This window comes from Acomys minous (assembly GCF_964271855.1).
Source record: "Acomys minous genome assembly, chromosome: 5".
In the NCBI taxonomy this organism is placed as follows: Eukaryota; Metazoa; Chordata; class Mammalia; order Rodentia; family Muridae; genus Acomys; species Acomys minous.
The window spans coordinates 104,875,160-104,901,135 of NC_140494.1; the positions used below are offsets into that span (position 1 = coordinate 104,875,160).

The following is a 25,976-nucleotide window of genomic DNA, read 5'->3' on the forward strand; positions in this document are numbered from 1 at the left end:
TTATGCCCAAAGCATTGTGTAAATAAACCTTAGTAATGAAGAATTATGAATTCTATTATTTCCTTACATACAAATCTGCAAACTTCACATAGCAGTTAATAGAAAACAAAGGAGTATGTTTTATCTTTGATCAAGTTTTCTTAGTAGAGACGGATGAGTAATGGATGAAATTAACTTCTAGTAGGTGTATATTATTTCTGTAGACTTTACACATTGCTTTGGAGAGCTGGGAAATGGGCAAAATGATACCATACATTCTTTTGTTTCTGTTTTTTGAGACGGTTTCTCTGTGTAACTGCCCTGGCTGTCCTGAACCTCCTTTTGTAGATCTGGCCTTGAAGTCACAGAGACTCTGCTGCCTCAGCCTCCTGAGTGCTGGGATTAAGGGCATGTGCCACCACCCCGGGAGATATACATTTAGAAGACTCATTCTTGAGTCTAACTCTAACCCCAACTAGGGTCTTACTATGAAGCCCAAGTTGTTCTTGGTCCTGCTTCAGCCTTGCAGATCCTGGGCCTACAGGTTTTTGTCACACTGCTTGGCTTGGTTTGGGGGACTTTAGAAGCAACGACAATAGTTTTCCACTCTTATTCTCTTCACAGAGAAAACCATCGTCTTTCAAGTCTAGTCAAGTATGCCAGTTGAAAATGTTGCGGTTATTAAATATTTCCAAAAGCTGAAGCCTTTTCCCCCTTCTATTTTCATTAACCATGGCAGCTCTAGGAGAATTGGATAACTACACTGGTTAAGCAGGGTCCTTTTCCACCTTTTTTCAGCGTGTGTTAGGCTATCTCATTTCACATCAAGTACGATGATAATGATCTTCTTAATTTTGCAATACACAGATACACAAACCCTGGTTTCCTTCCCGCAAATACACACTGCAGTGATTTCACCATCTCTGCCACAGCAGTAATTTAATAAGCATCCAGTTCTGGATGATGTAATGGCTACATTAAAAGGAACACAAATGATGAAGCTTGTGGTTTTTTGTTTTGTTTTTTCAAGACAGCGTTTCTCTGCATAGCCCTGGCTGTCCTGGACTTGCTTTGTAGACCAGGCTGGCCTCGAACTTACGGCGATCCACTTGCCTTCAGACTCCTTAGTGCTGGGACTAAAGACGTGCGCTACCATGCCCAGCTGGAGCTTGCATGTATTTACCACAGCACCCAATAAAGATTTTTTATTCTGACCCTCTATGCTCGCTAATGTCTCCCTGAACTTCAAATGTATGTGTATCTTATTTTTAGGGTTCAATTTAGAGACTCTAAGAGATACTAGAGTCTCTGTTTTACAGTCGGAGGATGAAACGTTGTCCTTCAGAATCCATAAAAATAAAACCCTTTACCCAGTCTTTAGCCAATTTGAAGAAGAGCTTAATCAGATCCTTCCAGAGTGTCAAAGAATCGCTGGTCAGGGAAAGCAGGTGTGACTCTAGTAACAATCCATATCCATGATTGAGGTAAATCCGGGTGGCTATTTCAAAGATGACTCCTGCGAAGACGTCACTTCCGGTGCCACCTGCGTGGTCCCCGGGAGGCGTAAAGAGGGTGTGCAAGTGTCGGTAGAGCTGTCGGGATGCAGCAGCCGAGAGGAGCAGCTGGAGGCCGTGGCTGCGCTCTCTTTCCACTGCTGAGCATCTTAGTCGTCCAGGGTGAGTGCGCTAGCTGCTGGGCTCCACTTCCGGCTTGGGGGGGGGGCGGTCAGGAAAGATGGTCGCTTTTCCGGTTCCGGGTTGGGGGGTCTCAGGAAACCCCCCGCTCAGCTTCTGGGAGCGAAGGCGCGGGAGAGGGCGTGTGGGCTGACGTTCTTTCCCGTCTGGCACCACCCATTGCGGAGAGTTCGTTCCGGTCTGTCTCCGAGCCCGACCACATTGTGTGACTTGACGCTATCTTGGTGATAACCAGGACGAAACCACAGCGAACTCAGGCTTTTGCGGACGCTCTCTGTTCATCGGAGATTATCAGTGGTTATCAGCCAGGGTTCTGTATAGCTGTTACACGTTGTACCCTGGTCAGAAATGGGCAATTCTGTTCGTCCCAGTTATTTCGAGAGACACAATCGTGACTGGATAGCCTGGAAAAAAAGAACAAGAAGAGGCGGGGAGGAAAATCATGACTTGGTGATTTTATTCAGGGACTTTGAAGTAAAACATTTTAGAGAAGGGGTATAGTGTGATTTTTTCTTATAGCAGGCATATTGTTGAAAAAAAAATACAACTACCTTAGCGCTTTATAAACATTCTAAAATATAAGAAAAGTCACAATCATCCCTTTGAAACTCTCTAATTTTTGAACTGTTCTCAGCACAGTGTTGACATAATGACAATATTGTAAGATTTGGATAATTTTGTTTTCATGCTATTCCAGATTTCTAAATTTCAATCCAAACTAATTAGCTTCATTTCAAGGTGCAAATATTTTCTGATTATTTCTTCTCTGTGTGTTTGTGTCTTCCTAAGAAATGAAATACTAGTATAGCTTGCATTAGAATGAATTTTTGTAGCATTTTCCTGCAATTAATGGGCATTTCTGAAAGAGGTTTTTAGTATTGTATAAATATGAACACAGTAGGTGGCTGGGTCTCATCAGGTAAGGTGAGGAAGTTTTTGTTTATCTGGTGACTAAATCTGCACACTGCCAGCACACTCCCTGATTCTTCCCAACTACCTATGTCATCATAAGTGTCCAGTTTTTCATCTGAGTTCTTTTTGTAATATAGTCAGGGCTACTGTCATTTCATATAAACTCACCTTTTTTTTTTTTTTAAAACACAGCTAGGGTGTGTGGAGAGAAATGTTCAAATATTGTCCCATTGAGAAAAAAAAATCTAGAAATGGTGGGTCTTTTTGTAAATCTAGTGTCACTTCACACAGATGAACAGATCTAGCAAAACAAATGGTTCAAACATAAGTTGATTTTGGGGGGCTGGGGAGATGGAGCAGTGGGTGAAGGTGCTTGCCACGAAAGCCTGAAGACCGGGTTCTATCTTCAGAATCTATATACAGGTGGAAGGAGAGAATCAACTCTGACCTCTACACATATATACACATTCTAAGACTTTTTGGGTTTTTTTTTTTTTTTGCTTTTGGATTTTGGTTTTTCTGAGACAAGGTTTCTCTGTGTAGCCTTGGCTGACCTGGACTTGCTTTGTAGATCAGGCTAGCTTCAAATTCACAGCAATACACCTGCCTCTGCCTCCTGAGTGCTGGGATTAAAGGTGTGCACTACCAAGCCCGGCTCTAAGAAGTTTTAAAGTTATTAATCTCTGTGTCTCAGTCCATCCAAGATATGAATAGATACAGTTTTATTTTCCTTACTCACTCCTCTAACTCTTCTTGACAAGATTTATATTTTGCCTTTAAAACGAACAAACAAACTAACAAGCAAACAAACCAGGGGGCTGGAGAGATGGCTCAGCAGTTAAAAGCACTTGCTGGTCTTCCACAGCACTCTGGTTTGAGTGCCAGCATCCACACAGTGGCTCACAATGGTTTGTAACTCCAGTCTCAGGCAATAAAATGCCCTCTCTGGTCTCCAGGGACACCAGACATGCAAGTGCTGTACATTCAGGCAAAACACGCAGACATATAAAAAAAATAAAGGTTAAAAGAAAAGCGCATAGATTTGTTTGGCTGTAGTTCACATACTTGTTCAACCATTAAATATATAGTTTACTACTTTTGTTTTGCTTCTCGTGACAGAGTTTCTCTGTGTAACAGCCCTGCCTATCCTAGACTGGCTTTGTAGACCAGGCTGGCCTTTAACTCACAGAGATCCATCTGCCTCTGCCTCCTGAGTGCTGACATTAAAGGTGTGTGTCAACATGCCCGGCTAGTTCAATACTTCTTAATATGCACTGTTATGCAACCATCATTGCAACCAATTTTGGGGCATTTTTATCATCCAAAAGAAAAATCCCACACCTATTCCTACCTTCCTACAGGCTCTGGAAACTACCAATCTACGATCTTTATTTATGCCTTTGTTTATTCTGGGTATCTCATAAAAAGTGAGCCAGGCGTGCCCCTTTGTGACTAGCTTTTTCCCACTGAGCGTGTTTGCAGTGCTTTGTCTGGTTGTTCGTTGTTCGTTTGTTCATTTTGTCTCTTTTGAATAGTAGGTGCGATAGCTTTGCTTTCCCACTAGTGCTTATTTGCCACCCCTCTTCAGAGATAGAAGCCCTTAAATTGATATCTTGTTTGAACTGGCCTTAAAATTTAATTCTGATCCTGCTCACTTCAGTTGGTTGAGTATATAGAAAGGACAGGCTGGGGGTCTGGGGACGTGGCCCAGGGTACGATGGTGCGTGCCTAGCATGGGGGGTGTGGAAGAAGGAAGTTCAGGGTGAGCCTCAGCTGCAGGGTGAATAGGAACCTAACCTGAGAAACATGAGGCCCTGGCTGAGAACACAAGAGAAGGAGGAAAGAGGTAGGGGAGGGGGAAGCAATAATGATAGAGAGCCTGGTATTGCACTTTTTTTTTTATGTAAGTGAAAGTATATTCATTTAAGATGGGAAGATTTGCATTTTTGAAAATGGGATGTGTAAAATTAGGGGCTTTGTTTTGTCATGTTTAATTTCTTCCAGTTCTAAAGTTATTTTATTAGAAGGTGATTTTCCTGTCTCACCCTCTATTAAATGGTTTAGTTAATTTTCACGATATGTATGTGGTTGGCTGTTTTATTTGGCCAAAATAGATATTAAGCCAGAGCATGGTGATCCCATCATTTGGGATACTGAGGCAGGAGGATGAGATATTGGAGGCCAGCCTAGCCTTGGATACATAGCATGATCCTGTCTCAAGAAACAAAGTAAAATAAAACAAAAATTAAATATCTGAAAGGGTATTGTGCTAAAATGGGGAACTTTGAATGAATGCAACAGGATTAGAAAGATTAAAGAATGGATTTGATAGAAAGATAGAAATATGGAGAGGGAAGAAAAGGGTAGGAGAAAAGATAAGGAGAGAAAGACAGTGAGAGGGGGAGAGAGATTGACTGATTGATTGGTTGATTGAATGATTGATTGATTGATTGAATGATTGATTGATTGATTATGGAGAGCTGGCTGGAGGAACTACAGAGGTTCTGATGTCTAACTCTAGCCCTGATCTTGTCTTCGCTCTGAAGCAGGCTTTGGCAGCCATTTCCAACAATGAAATGACAGTCAATGCTCTGGGCTCTCCAGGCACCCATTCACTGCTGTGTCATCTCAGTTTCTGCCAAGTATGCGGAAGCAGCCATAAACACATCAATGTGGTTGCATTCTAGTAAAACTCAGTTTACGGAAAGGTTGAAATGTCTTAGCTGCTCACTTGGAGACCACTGGAGAGACTGATTGGTTTAGCTGATCTGGGTTACCTGCAGAGCTGGTAGTAGGGTAACCACTAATTACTCTGAGTTTGCTTCTTTCACATGAGAGCCATTTGCTTCCACTTGAGTCATGGGTCATAGGTGGCTGACACCTGACATACTGTCTTTGACATTATCCCTTAGGTATCAAAGGGATATACACTTATGCAGAATCGTTCAGGGCTCTCCCTTACGAGCCTGGTTTCCCTCTTTCACCGAGTGGATTTTCTAAGTAGAAATGAAAGTCATCCATGACACCGTCCTTCCTAGCATCATTTTCTCGTGAGAACTGTGTGCATTTGTGTGATATTTTTTTCCTCCTTTAGTGGTGGCACTCAGCACTCAGGAGGCAGAAGCAGGCAGATCACTGTGAGTTTGAGGCTAGCCTGGTCTACAAAGTGAGTCCAGGATAGCCAGGGCTACACAGAAAAACCCTCTCTGGGGAGGGTGGGAGGAGAACTGATCTCTTCCTGACTGGGTGCGAACAGAAGCATTGAGAGAAGCATTGGGAATCTCATAATGAAGGCACAAAGGAGAGGATTAGTGGGCAGTGAACACATGTTCTGACACTGGTAACCATGCCGATCCACCCAGTGTCTCCCTGCCTGCCTCCTTCCCTCTGAATTTTTGCCCTGATGGTGCTTGCATCTCAAGGAGGAAATGGTATTTATAAATCAGGTGTAGTCATGACATACGTGCTTGGGTAATATTGCATTATGGGAACTTCGAAGAAAGAGCAGAAGAGCTTTAGGGAATTTGGAGAAGACATCACCAAGTGGGCTGGTATGTGAGTTGGTGGCAAAAGCATGTGAATGTTGGGGTGTGGTGGGGAGCAACTCCAGCAGGATGGCAGGAATGAGGAGATCTTGCCAGACAAAGACATATTCTAAGAAAAACATAGAGACATGAAAGGATGCAGTATGTTTGGAAATGACTGGCCAGCCTGGCATAGTGAAAAGGGTAGGAAAAGCTGGCAGGTGTCTGAGAAAGACCATTCTTATTTAGGTTTTAATCCACAGCCCCAACAGGGAATTAGTTCAGGTTTTTTTAGTATGTGTGGTGTCTGCTTTAATAATAAAAGTTAATATCTGTTAAAAATTTTTAATCTCGGTAGAGGTTTGAAGTTATTGTACATATTGTCCTTGGCTGGTGCCATAGTTTGAGCAGGACCCCTGGGCCCAGATTCACCTTTCATAATGTTCTACTTGTAGGTTTCTAGGACCCTCTGGGTCCTTCTATTTCCCCATTCTCCCTTGCTTCTCTCACCTAGAGTCCCAATAGAAAGTCTTCCCCTCTGTAAACTTCAAACCACTACCCAGATCTAGCCAATGGACAGGACATTCTCCACAATTGAGTGGAGAGTAGGGACTGACTTTCACATGAACTCTGGTGCCCCATATTTGATGGCACTCAGAGGAAGGATAGCAGGCTACCAAGAAGAGACTTGATACCCTATGAGCATATACAGGGAGAGGAGGTCCCCCTCAGTCACAGTCATAGGGGAGGGGAATAAGGGGAAAATGGAAGGGAGGGAGGAATAGGAGGATACAAGGGATGGGATGACAATTGAGATGTAATATGAATAAATTAATAAAATATATTTTAAAAAGTGTTTAATCTCAAGCTGGGCGGTGGTGGTGCATGCCTTTAATCCCAGCACTTGGGAGGCAGAGGTAGGTGGATTGCTGTGAGTTCAAGGCCAGCCTGGTCTACAAAGTGAGACCAGGACAGCTAAGGCTACACAGAGAAACCCTGTCTCGAAACTGCTTCCCCCCAAAAAGGTTTTAATCTCAAGAGCTCTACTAAGAATTCTGTGTGTACTTGTTTGTTTGTTTATTTATTGTGGTACTAGGGAGAGAACACAGGGCCTTACACCATTCCACCACTGAGCTGTATCTAGGCCCGTGGATGTGTACAGTGTGTTGCATGTTCACAGAGATCCTAGGAGGGTCAATCTTTCCATTCACCAAATGGACAACTGCAGCCTGAGCAGCTCAGGGAGCTGTGACCTCACTCTCACCAGACGTCAGATGGGCTGGAGCTTGGTGCCGTTGCGGCTAAGTTCAAATCTACTCCTTTAACTTCTAGATTGTATTATGTTTTAGGCTAAAAACATAGGATGAGGGCCATGTGTAGTTTGTGGGTTCATTCCACCTCTTGGGTTTTAAACCTGACTCTCCGGGACTGAATAGGAGTTCTCTTCACGTTGCTGAGTCAGGAGCGAGAGCTGGAGAATGAAGGCTTTTTCTGGCAGAGAAATGAGCATTTACAAAGGCATATACCAAGTGACAAACAGCGTGGCAGTCAGAAAGAATGCTGTATAAGGAACCAGATGGCCATCATTTTTGAGCTGGGTCGGATTCTTATTAAAGGCCTTATTAGCGAGCTCTGCCTTGGTCTCCACCTTTCAGGAGGAATGTGACCAGACTAGATTGTCCACAGAGGAGTGAGAAAATGATTCAAAGCTATCAGAGGTAAAGACTCTGGGACAGTGACTCAGAATGCCAGCGGTAGGAAAAGTCACAAGCCTAGAGGAGAAAGAGAAGGCAGTATCAGCAGGCACGGGGCGTTTGCTCCAAGTAGGTAGGCTTTCTGGGTGTTGTACGTGTTTTAACCCATTTAATCCTCACAGTGACCTGGAGGTAAGCCCCATTTCCGCCCTGTTGAGCAAACTGAAGGAGTAAGGCAACGTGCTGAGCTGCTCAGGGCCAGCCAAAGGGCTGGGGTTTGAACCAGCCCAGAGCTTCTGACACCTTTGTGTTCAATCCTTATACTGTCCTGCCTGTGCCACAAGGACAGTGGCATTCCAGGAAGGGTGTGGGTTTGCTCTTTTCTGAAATCTTGCTGTGCTCTTTGCCCTTGGCTATGAGAAGAATCTTGGCTTACTGAGCCAGAGAAGGAAGCAGGAAAAGCAAAGGATGGTGTTTTAATTTCCTAAAACATGGCTGCCCAGTGGGACAGGTATATTTTTATTCCCTGCTTTCCCAACATCACAGGGGATCGGTTGGAAGAAAGTACCAGTTTTTTTTCTCTCTTTCTTGTGGAGAGATGCAGTGCCAAAGTTGGAAAGACCACACTCTGCAGGCTTTAAAAATGATGTCTTACTTTTACATTGTAGAACACATTCAATTATATATATATTTTTTCCTCTCCATAATTTACTTTGTTTTCTTTATGTTAAGTGTAGAACCTAGGACCTTCCAAGTTAAGGCAGGTGCTCTGCCACTGAACTACACCTTCAGCCAGCCCTCCATAATTTACTTTTAATAGGTGTGTGATTCATTAACTGGCTTTAGGTAGAGGGAGCATAGCTGGGTGTGGTGGTGCATGCCTGTAATCTCAGGACTTAGAAGGCTGAGTCAGGAGAACTGTGAGTTTAGACCAGCTTCAGCTATCTAGCAAGGCTTTGTCTCAAAAGGAGGAGGAGGAGGAGGTGAGGAAGGAGAAGAGGAGGAAGAAGATGCGTTAGGAGAAGGATCATCAGTTTTGAGCACTTAGTGTCCTTCCAGAGGACCTGGTATTCAGTTCCCAGTACCCACATCATGTGACGCACAAGCCTTGTAACTCCAGCTCCAAGGGATAATGCCTCTTGCCTCCACAGGCACCACGCGTACCAGCACTCTTGTGGACGTACCCATACACAGATACAGAGATACAGAGATCACACACACACACACACACACACACACACACACACACACACACACACACACACTTAAAAAGAATAAAAAATTCTTTTTAAAAAAGAAGAGGAGGGAAAGACTAGTTAGAACCTTCTAGGACAGTTTTAAAAGTAAATTTCCGATTTGTATTTTCTATCTTCATTTTGCTGTTTGTTGAGATACTGGTAGCTTCATGCTGTGACCATCCTGTGTTTGCTTGATTCTCCTAGACCTCATAAAGGCTGCTGTATATGGAGCATGCATGTGGGGGGCGGGTTGGGAAGGGCACAGGATGGGAAGGAGTGGGTATTGCTGCCTTTCAGTTATCATGAGCAACCCTTACTAATTAACTACAAGCCTATGTTTGGAAAAATGCTAGTGTGATTAGGAGTTTAATTTTTGCTCCAGTGTTTACTATGATTTAAGACTATGAAATGATAAGTGTTATTCAAGATTATTAGATCTTAGCTCCTTCTTCCCTGTGGATTTGTCTGAAAGTTCATTGATGGCGCTGGCTTTTTAGAGGAGATCCCAAAAAATGATTCAGAACCTCTGTAGTGTTCACTCACATTTGCAGAACCCAACAAAACGAATGCATTGTAAATGTCTGGGCTTGCTCCCACTAGGTGTGCGTGCTGTCCTTTCTTTGGAGATAAGTGCAGATGCTCATGTCCGAGGATACGTTGGAGAAAAGATCAAGTTGAAATGCACCTTCAAGTCCTCTTCAGAGGTCACTGACAAACTGACCATAGACTGGACGTACCGCCCTCCCAGCAGCAGCCGCACAGAATCTGTAAGTGTGGGCTTTCCAGAAGCTTACTTGAGTACTTGGCATGCTGGCACACACCAGTAATTTCAGCATTAGTGAGGTAGGAAGAGCAGGGGTTCAAGGCCGTCCCTCAGCAGCATAGCAGGTTTGAAGCCAGCTTGATCTACATTTAAAAGAAAAGAAAGAAAGCCTGTGCCATAGTTCAGGGAGTAAAGGTATGTGCTGTGGAAGCCTGACAGCCTGAGTTCGATTCCTGAAACCCATAGTGGATGGAAAGAGCTGACTCTCAAAAGTTGCCTTCTGACTTCCATGTATACACCATAACACTATGGATCCTACGTGCACCCTCACATGCACACAGACATACACGCGTGCGCACACACACATACACACACACTCATACACATGTACACACATGCACACATACATACACGAGTATGCACACACATATCTCAAATACAGTTAAACTTAGAAAAATATGTAAAAGAAACTTTTAGGCTTCTGGAGTGAGGCAGGCTTCTGACTCATATGATATTTGTTTAATCACATAGAGCCTTTCAGTCTGACATGTAAGACTCTTGTACGTTACCTTCAAGGAAAAAAATGGTCAGAAACCAAGAGGAAATGTGGTTTAATTTTGTTGCCTTGTTGTTTCCTTCTGTGTGGCGTTACAACTTTTAGATCTGTTGTCCTAAAAAGGACATGGGCTGCAGAAATTCTCCACTCATATCACAGACATCCTTTCTCTGAGAGCTGCTCTCTCAGTGGGTGTGTCTGTCTGAGAATCCGTGCTCTGTAGCTTTACCTTGGCTTCTTCACTGGTTGTGTAAACATCTACAGTGATTTATATAGCAGCCATGAAGGAAACGGTGGCACGCTGTACTGGTGACAGATGCCATTGGTGACAGACAGATGGTCTTGCAATATTAGAAGCAATATACTTTAGTCACACTTATAAAGCATATTTATGGTTCAAATTCCATTATGGGTGTTTATTTAGCGATTACAATGCTGTAATGTGTACAACATGGTATATATTATAGTTCCGTCAGTTGCCTTAGGTCAGGATGGCGGCTGTTTAAGAATGCATTTGAATTGGGCCTGGAGAAATGGCTCAGCAGTTAAGAGCACTTGTTGTTCTTCCAGAGAACCTGCGTTCAAGTCCCAGCATCCTGTAACTTCAGTTCCAAGGAGATCAGAGGCCCTGTTCTGGCTTCCATGGGTACCAGTCGTGTACTGTACACAGACATACAAACATACGGGCAAAACACCCATACATAAAATTGTTAGAAAAAGAATGTCCTAGCCATATATAAATTGGATCTATCTATCTATGTACCTATGTATCTATCTGTGTATCTATGTATCTATCTATGTATCTATCTGTGTATCTATGTGTCTATCTATGTATCTATGTATCTATCTGTGTATCTATGTATCTTTCTATGTATCTATCTGTGTATCTATGTATCTATCTATGTATCTATGTATCTATCTGTGTATCTATGTATCTATCTACCTGTCTATCTATCATCTATGTGTATATGCATGGCCACTTCAAGGTATGGAAGTGAGAGGACAACTTGCAGAATCCTCTCCTTCCAGAGAGGGTGGAACTCAGGCCGTCAGGCTCAGGGGCAGGGTGCCTTTACTCACTGAGCCATCTCACTGTCCCTAGACTGGATTTTGGAAAGTGCTCTTTATTCTGTTTTCCTTCATTGGAAGAGAGATTACTTTTCATCTTAGTGAGTACGCTTTGAATTGTGCATTAGGAGCAGTTACTGAGTGCCTGGTGTGGCATGGGGCGAGGCAGGCAATGGTAGCGAGGGAAACAAGGCTGTAGTCAAGGTTCCTGTTGCTTTAGATTTAAAACAGTTCGCTTTATTCTGAGTTGTGGGGAAGCTATGGCTGACCTTATTTGGCTCTGCTTCCTTGGCCAGAACTAGGGCAGAGCGAGCAATAGGAGCTTCTTGGGTGAGAAACCTTATATGCCAACAGCGCTTCTAGAGTGCTGTTCTGTGAAGTGGGTCACGAGAAGCAGCGAGCTCTTCTGAGCTGCCACAGGGGCGTTTACGTGTCTTGTAACTCAGGGGTTCAGTGGTGTGCTTTGTCTGGCTGACTAAGGAGTCGGGATTGCAGCTCACTAATTTAACGTGTAATTCATGAGTTAGATTAACCTGGAAGGTCGATGAGGGACTTTTAATGATAGGCCTTGGTTTTCAGAGACAAGATTTTGCCCTGTGTGTCTGTTTTTGAACTTGGTGTGTAATCCAGGCCGGGCTCACACTCACAGCACTCCCCTTGCCTCGGCCTCCTGAGTACCGGGAGCACGGGCACTCCCGGTCGTGTTGTCTTGGTGGGCCTCTCTTATTGCCCTCTTTGCTCTCTTTGGAACACTTGTCACATATGCATTAGTGTGGTGCCCATTGCAGTCTGTTCCTTCACATACCCAGAACACGGGATGCGCCCTAAGTATCCGTGGACTGAATTCTTGATGAAATGAACCAGTAAGCGATTCATCATCTTCTCCGAGGAATTGCTCTTTATAATTGGGCAATTTGGTGGTTGGAAACATCTGCTATCCTAAAGGAGAAGGCACCAAGTAAACAAAGCAAGAGGAAAGCCTCCTGCTTTGCGTAAGAGTCCTGTCATTTGTCATATGTGTCTGTCACACCTTCTGGTATAAATATGTGCTTTTGGGGGCCAAGTGTCAGAGCACCACGTCCAAAGCAATATTGTCTTAATACAGCAGATACTCATCAGGCGTTTGACTCGAGGCTTGTGTTAACGGCTACGGGAGATAACCAGAGAGAGGTTGGATTGTGTTACACCCACCCAGTGATTAGGAAAGTAAAAATCTCCCTTTGTCACTTGCTTTGTCACTGGGCCTTTGAGTAACTTGTTCCAGGTTTTTATTTGGGTCTTGTTTCTCTTCCTATAAGTTCAGGGTAATTACACCTGCCTCCCATAGGCTGGTGTTAGAAGGGCCAAGTGAGTAAACATGTGAAAGTCATCTGCAAACTATGATAAACAAACATTGGGTGTTTCTTTAGGGTACAGTTTCCCTACTTTGGCACTGTTGACAGTTAAGCCTGTGGGACTGTCTAAAGGGAAGCTTAGCGGTGCCCTTGATTTCTGTCTACCCACTAGGTGGGTGAAACTCACACCCCTAGTTGCAACAACCAAAGTGCACCAAGGAAACAGATAAACTGATTAAGCTGCAGGAAAAAATATCTGAGCAGACATTTCTCAGAAGGAACAAAATCAATGGTCAGCAGATGAATGAAAAAAAATCTCTATGTTTCCAGTTATAAAGGAAGTAAAAATAAAACTGTACTGAGTTATCGCCTCACAGGCCACCAAAAATGCTATTATAAAATAGGCAAATTGTGGGGCTGGACAGATGGCTCAGTGGTTAGAGTGTACACTGCTCTCGCAGAGGACCAGAGTTTGGTTCCCAGCACCACGTTGGGTGGTTCCCAGTGGCCTCTAACTCTGGCTCCAGGGTATCTTGATGTCTTCTGGTCTCTGTGGGCATCTACACACATAATGATGAATAATAAAAGTAAAATCTTAGAAAAACAAATTACAATAAGGATTGGCACAGGTTGGAGAAAAGGGAAATGTACTCACGTAAATAATACAGCCGCTTTAGACAACAGCATGGCAGTTCCTCAGAAACAAAACTAGCCAGGCGAGAGCGTAGCATGCGCAAGGCCCAGGGTTCAGTTCTCAGCATCGGACCAAAAAGTCCACATTGTGTTCTACAAATATACACATTATTATTTATCAATTGGAAAGAAATACATTTAAAACTTGTTGGAAAAAAAAAAAGAATCTGTTCATTTTGTGAAATGTTTTGTGGAGAGTGAAGTTGCCCCTGCTTGAGAGAGCTTTAGGAAGAATTTATTTGTGTGTGTGTGTGTGTGTGTGTGTGTGTGTGTGTGTCTGTGTGTAGGTTCCCTCAGAGGCCAGGAGTGTGGAATCTTCTGGAACTGGAGTTGCAGGTGATTGCGAACTGCCTGATGTGGGTGCTGAGAACTGACTTGAGGTTCTCTGGAAGGGCATGCTCTTAGCCACTGAGCCATATCTACAGCCATCAAAAATATTTGAGGGTTGAGATCCCAGGACTTTCTCATCAATGCTATTTTGGATCAGTTTTATTAACCTGTCTTTCTAAGGTAGAGGTGAAAAAAGCATTAAAAACAACAACAACAAAAATCCCAACAACAACAACAACAACAACAAAAACAACAACGGGGGAAAGAAAACCCTTTTATACAATTCATTTTAACATTGGACCTGCTCAGCTTTTCATTTCATTGTGTTTCCAAGTTAACCTTTTCTCTCATGATGTTGCTTTCTTAGATTTTTCATTATCAGTCTTTCCAGTACCCAACTACAGCAGGCACATTCAGAGACCGGATTTCCTGGGCGGGCAATGTCTACAAAGGGGATGCATCCATCAGCATCAGCAACCCCACTCTAAAGGACAATGGGACCTTCAGCTGTGCTGTGAAGAATCCTCCAGACGTGTACCACAATATCCCCCTAACAGAGCTAACGGTCACAGAAAGGGGTAAGCTGCCGACTGCCAGTCTCCTGCAGTGCTGGGATTCTTCTGGTCCTTTCCAGAACACACCAGTTGACTAAGAGAATTACTGTGTCAAAGTTGTCTTCATATGCCTGTTAAGATTAATTTTTAATGGTGGCTTATGCTTTTAATCCCAGCACTTGGGAAGCAGAGGCAGGTGGATTACTGTGAATTCAAGGTCAGCCTGGTCTACAAAAAGAGTTCTAGGACACCAGGGCTATTACACAGAGAAACCCTGTCTCAAAAAAAAAAAGATTAATTTTAAAAATGTTTTTAAAGCTTTATTTTGTGTGTTGGTGTGAGCATATATGAGTGTGCACTCTCTGAGTGTGTAGGTCAGAAGACAACTTGTAGGAATCCATAGAAGCATCCTTAAACTATCTAACCAGCCATTAGGATGTATTTTAAATTTGAAAACTGATTATTCTCTTCCAAATTTGAAAACTGATTATTCTCTTCCAAAGTTATCATAGTCTCTGCAATGTCTTTTTTGCTTTATCTTCAGGTGACCAAATGTCTTGTGTTTGGAGTGTTGAGTAATTCCCCAAGTTAATGACGGTGATTATGTGCAGTGTATAAGTCATTCCGGTTGCTTTGCTAGGTTCATGTTACAGTTGTGTGACTGGTCCTGCGACGTGTGCTCCCTCTGAGGATGGGCAGCAATACATTTATTTTACGTTACAAAGAGCAGCCATTCCCTTCTCCTGTGGAGATGGGTTGCGAATGACTTTTTTTCAACATATTCCTCGGCTGATTATTAAGTGGTTATTTGAGTTTGAAACTGGATTTGAGCCAAAGTCATAGAGATACATTATGAGTCACTATAACCGCCTTAAAATTTCTTGGGGTTTCCCTCCCTCCCTCCTTTATTTCCTCCTGCCTGCCCTGCCCTTTTTCCCGCCTTTCCCTCTCTCCCCTCCTCCTTGTTTTCTTTGTCATAATTGTCATCCGGTTTGACAATAACCCAAAGCACATTATATCATCACACTGCTGGCAGGAATAGATTTTGTTTTTCTAGAAGGCAGTTTAGTAATAGAAGTCATTTTTCTTAAAATTATATTCCCATAAGAAAACAGAGCTAAACACTAGGGTTTATATAATAGGATGGTCATCCCAATATGACTTGTAGAGTCGAGGAATTTGAAATAACTTGAATGTTCAAAGTTAGAGAACTGATTTGCTTGTTGATCCAGTATGGTATAGTACTAAGCATCATATTTAGAAGGCTTTTTTTTTTTTGGTTTTTTGGACAGCATCTCACTATGTAGCTCTGGCTGTCCTAGAACTTACTTTGTAGACCATCTGGCTGGCCTTGGACTCACGGTGATGCACCGCCTCCCTCCCAGTGCTGGGGTTAACAGTAGATGCCACCACCCTGGTAGAAGGACCTTTATAATCAAGACTTTTTTTTGTTTTGTTTTGTTGAGACAGGGTTTCTCTGTGTAGCCTTGGCTGTCCTGGACTCCCTTGGTAGACCAGGCTAGCCTCACAGAGATCCACTTGCCTTTGCCTCCCAGAGTGCTGGATTATAGGCGTGTGCCACCACACCCTGCTTAATCAGGACCTTTTAAATCACACAAACTCCATATTTCTCATATATGTTAAACTAAAATAGTGTGAAAAATAGGACTCCTCCTTTTACAAACATGCATCCTGCCCCCATATGTGTGTGCTTTTATGTTTTTGGTTGTGAGCCTAGCCTTTAACAGCCGAGCCATCTCTCCAGCCCTGTGTGTGCTTTTAGACTCCTGGAAAGAAGAATGAGTTGGTAGCTTAGCAATGTATTACTTGTAGGCAATGGAATTATGTGTACATGTGTGTGCTTCTTATACTTTTTATATTTTCTATGTTGAATTTGTCCCATTTGTAATTAGAAGTGTGAGCAAAGGCATGGCATCGGAAGACACCAGCGCCCAATCTGAAGTCACAGGCCTCTCTTGGTTTTCCCTACAGGTTTTGGCACCATGCTGTCCTCTGTGGCTCTTCTCTCCATCCTCGTCTTCGTCCCCTCGGCGGTTGTGGTCATTCTGCTGCTGGTGAGAATGTGGAGGAAGGCGACAGGGGCGAACAAGAGGAGCAGGTCTGGATATAAGAAGTCTTCCATTGAAGTTTCCGATGAGTAAGTCCCACTGGAGCCCCCAGCAGCGAGCCTAGTTCCTTCCCCAGTCCTGCTCTGGGGCAGCCCTGCTCTGGGGCAGCGCCCGTACCCCATGCCCACACACATTTTTCTCCCTGGCCCCGGGACTGAGATTTCCTTCCAAATGCCATCATTCCATGAGGACGGTCAGAAGGAAGATCAGAGTGACATTTTGTGGGTATTGTCACGGAGGGCAGGACTGGCAGGGCGCCTCGGCTTCTTCACACCGTGCAGTTCTGCACATATGTTTGGAGCAAATATCCCACTCTCTCAAAATTAAAATAAAACTCCCAGTCATAATTTTCTCTTTTACTTTTTTTTTTGTACTGAGCTAATATCTCCTAACAGAATATGCATAGGCAATGAAGAGAATAACCCTGAAGGACGAAGGAAATGTAAATAAGCATGTGCTATTCTTGGTCAGTGTATGTGCTCTGAAAGGATAAAGGGCCATGGTTATGGTCTTAGTCACTGTGCTATTGCTGTGAAGAGATGTTAATGCCGAGGCAACTCTAATAAGAGACATCATTTACTTGGGGCTGGCTTTCAGTTTCAGAGGCTTAGTCCATCATCATCATGGCGGGAAGCACGGCAGTAGGCATGGGACGTCCTACTCTGTAGGCAGAGACTTGGAGACAGACAGACAGACTAGGTTTAGCATGGGTTTTTTTTTTTTTTTGAAACCTTAAAGCCCACCTGACTGAAACAACTTCTTCTGACAAGGCCACACCTCCTAATCCTTCTAATCTCATCAAAGAGTTACTCCCTGGTAACTAAGTATTCAAGCACATGAGCCTGTGGAGGCCAATCTTACTCAGAAGCATCTACTAACCACCATTCGCCATTCTGCCAATGAGCAGGCACAACCCAGTAGTTTCCCAGGAAGAGAGTTACTTCTTAAAAGGAACACAAACCTACATTAAAATGTAAAGTTCTGTAGCTGGCATGGTGGTGTCCACCTTTAACCTCAGCACTCAGGAGCCAGAGACAGGCAGATTTCTGTGAGTTCAAGGCCAGCCTGATTTATATACTGAGTTCCAGGCCAACCAAAGATACATAGTGAGACCCTGTCTCAACAGAAAAATTATGTGACTTTTCCACTGTCTGTGAAAGGACTCTTGGAGACCTAACGGTGAGGGAGTCTTTGGAAATTCCAAAGTTTTCTTTCAGCCTATGTGTATATTTATTTACTGGAGAAAGACTTCCCTTTTCAAGCAATCTGTAACACACACACACACACACACACACACACACACACACACACACATGCACACACGCGTAGGGGGTGGTTAAAGAACACACCAATGTCTGTTTCTAAGGACAATATATAAAACCCTTTGTGCTCTGATCTCAAGTCACATTGTTTTCATTTGTTCTCTCTCTCAGTCCAACTATAGTCAGCTTGTGTTTTACAGTACACATATATATTTTATAGTTATTCATGTGTGTGCAAGTATCTGTCTATCTGTCTATATCTACATATGCGTCTGTCTATTCATCCATACATTTTTTTTCTCTTCCACCCCAACATTCATAGAATCACCCCTTCCCTTTCTTGTTTGTCTGGAAGCTTTCTTACCTGATACGACCCGCTGAACTGTCCCCTTCTCATCATGCTCCTTGAGTCCTGAGCAGCGTACTGGTCCCTCCCTGCCCTGTGCAGCATGGCAGTTCCACCTAACTTTAGGACATGATCGTATTGTAATACAGTACCTGCTAGTTCTTACAGTTCTCGTCCACATGGGACTGGGAGCTCATCAACAGACCAGGTTCTGTTCCCCCTGTGCCCCCCACCCCCCAGCATGGCACCTCCGCTGTAGCTGGTGTTCTGTTCCCCCTGTGCCCCCCACCTCCCAGCATGGCACCCCCGCTGTAGCTGGTGTTCTGTTCCCCCTGTGCCCCCCACCCCCCAGCATGGCACCTCCGCTGTAGCTGGTGTTCTGTTCCCCCTGTGCCCCCCACCCCCCAGCATGGCACCTCCGCTGTAGCTGGTGTTCTGTTCCCCCTGTGCCCCCCACCCCTCAGCATGGCACCTCCGCTGTAGCTGGTGTTCTGTTCCCCCTGTGCCCCCCACCCCTCAGCATGGCACCTCCGCTGTGGCTGGTGTTCTGTTCCCCCTGTGCCCCCCACCCCTCAGCATGGCACCCCCGCTGTAGCTGGTGTTCTGTTCCCCCTGTGCCCCCCACCCCCCAGCATGGCACCTCTGCTGTGGCTGGTGTTCTGTTCCCCCTGTGCCCCCCACCCCTCAGCATGGCACCTCCGCTGTGGCTGGTGTTCTGTTCCCCCTGTGCCCCCCACCCCTCAGCATGGCACCCCCGCTGTAGCTGGTGTTCTGTTCCCCCTGTGCCCCCCACCCCCCAGCATGGCACCTCCGCTGTAGCTGGTGTTCTGTTCCCCCTGTGCCCCCCACCACCCAGCATGGCACCCCCGCTGTGGCTGGTGTTCTGTTCCCCCTGTGCCCCCCACCACCCAGCATGGCACCCCCGCTGTGGCTGGTGTTCTGTTCCCCCTGTGCCCCCCACCACCCAGCATGGCACCTCCGCTGTAGCTGGTGTTCTGTTCCCCCTGTGCCCCCCACCACCCAGCATGGCACCTCCGCTGTAGCTGGTGTTCTGTTCCCCCTGTGCCCCCCACCCCTCAGCATGGCACCCCCGCTGTAGCTGGTGTTCTGTTCCCCCTGTGCCCCCCACCACCCAGCATGGCACCTCCGCTGTAGCTGGTGTTCTGTTCCCCCTGTGCCCCCCACCACCCAGCATGGCACCTCCGCTGTAGCTGGTGTTCTGTTCCCCCTGTGCCCCCCACCACCCAGCATGGCACCTCCGCTGTAGCTGGTGTTCTGTTCCCCCTGTGCCCCCCACCACCCAGCATGGCACCTCCGCTGTAGCTGGTGTTCTGTTCCCCCTGTGCCCCCCACCCCTCAGCATGGCACCCCCGCTGTAGCTGGTGTTCTGTTCCCCCTGTGCCCCCCACCCCTCAGCATGGCACCCCCGCTGTAGCTGGTGTTCTGTTCCCCCTGTGCCCCCCACCCCCCAGCATGGCACCCCCGCTGTGGCTGGTGTTCAGTACTTTTCTGAGTGCATGGTGGTGGTTAACTGCTACCTATCCAGCCCTCACTGGCTGTTCTGACACGTGTTTCACACACGTTTATTCCTTACTTCTTCCTAACGACTCTGTTTAAGGGTTTGCAATAAAACCAGACTCCTGTGACTTCAGTACCTGAGCTGAGACATGTCCCCGGTGCTGGCAGCTGAGTTTGGTTTTGCATTCTTTCCACAGCACTGACCAGGAGGACAGCAATGACTGCGTGGCAAGGTTTTGTGTCCGCTGTGCCGAGTGCCTGGTAAGTGCCCTGCTTGGTGTTTTTTCATTTTCCTCCCTATTTGAAGAGCCCTTTGCTCTCGAGAACAACACAACATGCAAGCCAGTGCAGGGAGTATGAACCAGGGTTTCTGGGAACCCCTACCAATTCTCAACTTGATTTTTTTTTTTAAATTTAGTTTTTTTTTTTTAAAGTATAAGAATGTTTTAGGTGCATATATTGTTTACCACCTGTATACCTGGTGCCTGCCAAGGTTAGAAGAGGGCATTTGACTGCCTGTAACTGGTGTTACAGATGGTTGTGAGCCACCGTGTAGGAGCTGGGAACAAAACCAGGTTGTCTGCAAGTGCAACACGTGCTCCTAACTGCTGAGCCCTCGTCCCTGCCCCCATTTAAACAGTCACATTTATTTACTATTTATTTATTTATGTTGCATGAATGCGTGGAGGTCAGAGGTCAACTTGTGGGAGTTGGTTCTCTCCTACCATGTGGGCCCAGGGACTAATCTCATGTTATCAGTCTTGATAGCAAGCTTTTTTATCCACTGTCCATGATTTTATTTTCTGTCTCATGGGTATAAAATTGTGTTCCTAAGTTTATTTGTTTTTTTTGTTTTGTTTTGTTTGTTTTTGTTTTTTGAGACAGGGTTTCTCTGTGTAGCCTTAGGTTGTCCTAAACTTGCTTTGTAGACCAGGCTGGCCTCAAATTCACAGTGATCCACCTGCCTCTGCCTCCCAAGTGCTGGGATTAAAGGCGTGCGCCGCCACCGCCTGTCGTGTTCTTAAGTTTAAAGAGGGGGCTATGCAAGCTATTGACTGAGAAAAAAATCCAAACAAAAAGCAACCAACTAACCAAAAGAACCTCCCTCGTGCCAAAACAAACAAACAAACAAACAAACAAACAAACCCAAAACAAAACAAGCAAAACAAAACAACTCTGGTGCTTATAAGGAAGTAAGAACATACAAACTTTTAGGCACTTTGATGAATTGGCATCATTTATCACCTTATTGTAAGGTCTCCATCTTGATTTAAACCTCAAGAGGCTGTGTCCCTCTCTGAGCGCATGCAGTGACACAGGCTGGTGTAGCTGTCCCAGGATCTAAGGAGGCAGGAGACTCTGATGTGGGGCCTCGAAGTCAACTTGTGACCGGATATGAAGCATGCCTGTCATCTTTGTGCTTACTGCCAAGCTCCACAGGTCACCAGATGAGCTCAGCCCTGTCACTCACTGGGCTTCTCTTCAGTACTCTGATTTCTGTGAGCTTGATTCTCCTGTGTGAGCTGAGAAAACGTTGTTAGTCTATGTAGAAGGGCCTGGTACCAGTTCTCCATGCTTTAAATACTTTGATAACACAAATAAGAGAGCCTTTAGCCACATTTCTTGTATTAATTCATTTAATGATTATTTATTGGCATCTGACATGTGCCATGTGCACCATTATACATGGTAGAGGAAGTGAGTTAAAAAACAAAGTTCTTCTGAGGAAGGATGCAAAGAACTAGGGCAGTGGCTGGAGAGTGCTGTGTGTTGAGAGTTACTCTCTATGGTGGGCACATTTCAGTGCTGCTGTGGATGAGCCAACAGAAAAGGAAGAATTGATGCAGAGAGAAGGGGGGGTAGAATTGCTGAGTTGACACTAGGAGGTGTCCCAGGAGGACACAGTAGCTGTAGATAAAGGCATAAGAACAGTAGAGAAAAGCTGGGTGCAATGGCACACACCTCTAATTCTAATCCCAGCACTCTGGAGGCAGAGGCAGGCTTCCAGGACAGCCAGGGCTAAACAGAGAAACTCTGCCTCAAAAAACAGACAAACAAAGAAACAAACAAACTGGACAGGAGAGAGGCCAAGCAGATAAGGCCATATTAGGGAAGTGAATCTGATAATGGAATCGTGTGGACCTCCTTCACTGACTTCCTCTCTTCCCAGGACAGGAGAGAGCAGGGTCATGATCCGAACGTGGTGGTGGTGGTGGTGGGGAGGGGTCAGAGGACAGGAGGAAGGCTTTGGGTACGAAAGAGTTATTTAGAAGAACAGGAAAATTAGGGCCAGTGATGGCTCAGCAAGTAAAGGTACTTGCCACCAACCCTGAGGACCTGTGTTTGATCCCTGGGACACAGTGGAAGGAGAGAGCCTTTGTCATCTAACCTCCATGTGTGTGGGAATATACAAATACACACACCCCCGCTCTCTCTCTAAGTAAATACACACCCCCCACACACATTATCTCTAAGTATATGGGTTTTTTTTTTCTTTTTAAAAACAAGAACAACAGAATTAAGACGTAGAACAATCTGGTATACGAGGTAGCACTGATGGCCCAGTTGAGGGGACAAGTGATGAGTCTGAGCCTGAATAATGAGAGTAATAATGAGAGCAAGAAGAGCTGGGCTGGAAGGAGTGTGCTGTGCACAGCGCCGAGAAACTTACACTTTTGTTTCGTGCACATCCATGAGGTGAGTTTTTATTATCCCCACTTCACAGATGCCGAGACCCTTGTTAAATAACTACTCGATGTCCGTTAGCTACCAAGGGTCGGAGGAGGTCAGTGAGCTCCTAAGCCCAGCCCTGCACGATCTGCTGTAGGCAAGCATCTTTTCTTGTGTGTTGAGGTTCCAAAGTACAGTCGTCAAGGAAAAGAGAACCACTGGGGCTTCGAAGCAGAGATCAGCCTGGTAGACACGTTGTATTGCGGTCCTATGATGCTCCATGGAATTGAGGTGTGCTCCCAGGGATAGCCCACCATTGCTCGGCTCCATCCGGAGACCCCCATACATGTGGTCTTTGCCTAAATCTGACTGCGGCATTGTAACACACGCACACACATCTGCTGTTCTTTCTTTTCTAGGATTCAGACTATGAAGAGGCGTACTGATGAAGGGCATGTGATGCAACGAGTGTTACCAAAAACCAGGAAATATCCCATTCCCTCGGCCAGGAGCGCCACTGGCGGGGACAGCAGTGACAGAAGGTTATGAAGGCCATCAGTGAAGACTTTAAGGACCATTTATTTATTGAAGAAATGTTCGTTTTGTATTTATAAACTTTTCAGAAACTCCCAGAAGGACTCATGACTTCCCTTCTTAAGGCACTCTGATTGGGCAAAGAAATTCTTGAACAGAAACACATCCCTTGGTTTGCCTTTGCTCTTGAATGTAGTCCTTGTTTTCTTCCAGTTGTCTGAAGGAGACTGCCAACTGCCTGTCACTCTGATGATGCCAAAATCGTACTTTTTAATGATATGGAGCTTGGAGCTCCTTGATGATGTGCCAACGAACAACACACTTGTTTGGGATTGGATAGCCTTTGTTTCTTGTCTACGAATGGTTTCCGCTGCAAGGACTCAGTGTGCGCTGCTTGGTTTAATGGCCATCGGTTGTGTTTCCGTGACTTGGAGTATTTGACCCCAGTTTCTTTAGACTCAATAGGTTTACAAGTTGTGGGTTTGCTTTGACTGGGTCTTTTAAGTATTAAAGTCTTGTCGGTTTACAGTTAAGCATGGTGATGTAGAAGAATCTTTCTTATCTGTCTTGCAAGGTACACTTTGGGCCAAAGAATCTTTGTTATTTTGTGCTTTTATAGCTGATGGATTCGTAGTCTCAAGTTAGAAGCAAGGAATGCCTCTTAAGAAGGTTTATAGTGATGACTTATGAACTATTTTTTTGTAGTCCTTTGCTTTATGTTTTTTAACTTTTCTTTATTTCTTTATTCTTTCTTTCTTTCTTTCTTTCTTTCTTTCTTTCTTTCTTTCTTTCTTTCTTTTTTGAGACAGGTTTCTCTGTGTAGCCTTGGCTATCCTGGAATCACTTTGTAGACCAGGCTGGTCTCGAACTCACAGAGATCCACTTGCCTCTGCTTCCTGAGTTCTGGGATTAAAGGTGTGCGCCACCATGTCCAGCTCATTTTTTTCACTTTTCCCATGTTGTTGCTAAGAACTTTTTCTAGTTCTAAACTGCACCAGCGACAGGTACATTATTGTACCTGCGAGCTGCTTTGCTCAGTACTGGAGATGAGGGAGCGAGGTTGTGCAGGACATATCCCTGCTCTCCGCTCAGTGCCTTTCAACTCCTTTGCTCTCCTGTGGCAACAACGTATTCAACACGTTAACTTGTAATGGGTTTTCTATAAACTGTTAAGACGTAGCTGACATATCAGGAAGGACTTACATGTGTGCAAACAGTCCTCTCCCTAGAGAGAAGGGGCTCACTTCTTCATCATGAGAGTCACAGGAGACCCCTCTCCCAGCCTTGGCTGTCTCAACATGTTGGTCTTCTTCATGGTTCTTCCCAAAGTGGCTTGAGAGGGCAGCACATGACAGTGTTATATACCATGTATTTTATAAAAGTCTTGTTCTATTTACCACTAAGATCTTATTTTTGAAACTGGGATCATTAACTCTGTTTTAAAGATCTATTAATCTAGCTTGCTGAATAGGTGATAAGCATCGTGATTTACCTGTGGTCATGGAAGCCCACAGAAGTGACAGAGGACGGGCTGGCATCTTACACTTCTGGTGATTAGATAGATTCTTTGGGCTACTTGTTAAAGATGTGGTTGCCGGTGGCCATTGCAGTGAGATCCTTTCTGACGGTTCAATAGAGAGAACAAAACATTCAGGCACCAAGCATAAGTAATTTGGGCTCTTGCAGATCCGAGTGATCCAGCTGGAAGGGGCTGTGTTGCTCTAACAGAAGCATTACATTTAAACCATCATCCTGTGAAAATGAGGGACCAGTTTTGGAGTCTTAGGGGTTTTCTTGCGAGTGTATTGTGAGGTTTTAGTCCAGCTCAGGCATTGGTGATGTAGGTGCCTGGTGAACACTCAGACGTATGTTGTGTAGCCTGGTTTCAAATGGTCCTTTCTCTTTTAAATGGCAGAACAATGAAGTCTTTCATTGTAAGGGAGTAAGTTAGTAATTTTTTTTTTTTTTTTAGCTCCATGGCTTAGGCTGCCCTCAGTTTCCTTCTGTGTTGTAGCTTTTGATCCTAAGGAAAATAGGGCAGACTGGGGAGGCCTCCTCTAAGCATGGACATAAGATAAAGGGCTTTTGTTTGTTTGACTTACTGTGTTAATATCTTCTAAGGTACCATCCTCATACTCCCCCCTTTTGCTGCTCTGTGGGCTCAAACCACATGACATTGTAGCTTGAGTCTTTCGGTGTGGTTATGTCACCTTCCGAGCTTCATGCAGTGGGTTCTTAAAGCCACTGCAAAATGCGAATGTGTAAAGTACTCTGTTCTCCTGGCAACCTGTTCTGGCTACCTGAGGCCATCTCAGCTGTCTGCAGTTCCGGAGGCAGCACTGGAACTTCCCGTGTGTGTGTGTGTGTGTGTGTGTGTGTGTGTGTGTGTGTGTGTGTGTGTGTACACACATGTATGCATTTTGCAACAACAGAAAACCTGGAGGCCAAATCCTGAGCCAGAATGTTGTGATGGGTCACTGAGTTCCCGTTCCGGAGAGGGAGTCTAAAAGATCCGTGGAGAGGATTCTGATTTAATTGCACAACTCAAAACTTTGCTACCAGACGTGTCCCCTCCCGGGTTAGGCTCTTCACTGCTCTGTCTCATGGACTTAAAATTCAATTAAACTTTTGTTTGCAGGAGAGTACGAGCTGTAAGGCTACGTGTACAGACGTTGTGACTCATGGAATCTTTACTCAACTGTCATTAATAAACTTCTTTGTACCTTCTGGCTGCCCTTTTCGTGTCTTATCTATATATTAAGATGAGAAGTGCCTTGAGAAAGCGAAGGGGGTTTGTGGTTTTTAGCATTGAGAAAACTGTCCGAGCTGTGTGCCGGCAAAACCCTGCCTAGATCCTGTGGTGTTTTGGAGCCAGCATCACATAGCAGGAGCTGATGATTGCATTTCTAGAAATCTCATGAGCCAAGTGGCAAACTGCTGGTGGCACGCATTAGACTATAGGGGGAATATTTACACGAGACTCATGAAACATAGTCCTTGAGGTGAGGAACATTCACCAGTTTTCAAGACAGGACAAATTTCAAATGATGAACATCCCCAGGCTTAGTCAGTCCAAGAGAGCTAAGGGTTCATGTGTATGTATGTGTGAGAGCACTTACTTTGAAGTGGTGGTCAACATGGAGAGGCATCTTCCAGTGGGATACAGGTGGCATCCTGA

The 25,976-nt window shown here is 44.9% G+C and overlaps 1 protein-coding gene across 2 annotated transcripts; it reads left to right on the top strand.

Moving 5' to 3' along the window:
* Positions 1–735: 735 nt before the first annotated feature.
* MPZL3 (myelin protein zero like 3) lies at positions 736–25,525 on the top strand. Of its 2 annotated transcripts, none has more exons than XM_084784277.1 (6): positions 736–1,655; positions 9,642–9,808; positions 14,168–14,363; positions 16,332–16,497; positions 19,792–19,855; positions 22,684–25,525. In XM_084784277.1, exons 1-6 carry the CDS (start codon positions 1,580–1,582, stop codon positions 22,708–22,710), a joined length of 696 nt encoding a protein of 231 aa, XP_084640403.1. In that variant the 5' UTR covers positions 736–1,579; the 3' UTR covers positions 22,711–25,525. The 2 variants fall into 2 exon arrangements, with proteins under 2 accessions (XP_084640403.1, XP_084640402.1); XM_084784276.1 differs by having other exon boundaries at positions 1,214–1,655; positions 14,153–14,363.
* Positions 25,526–25,976: the final 451 nt, after the last annotated feature.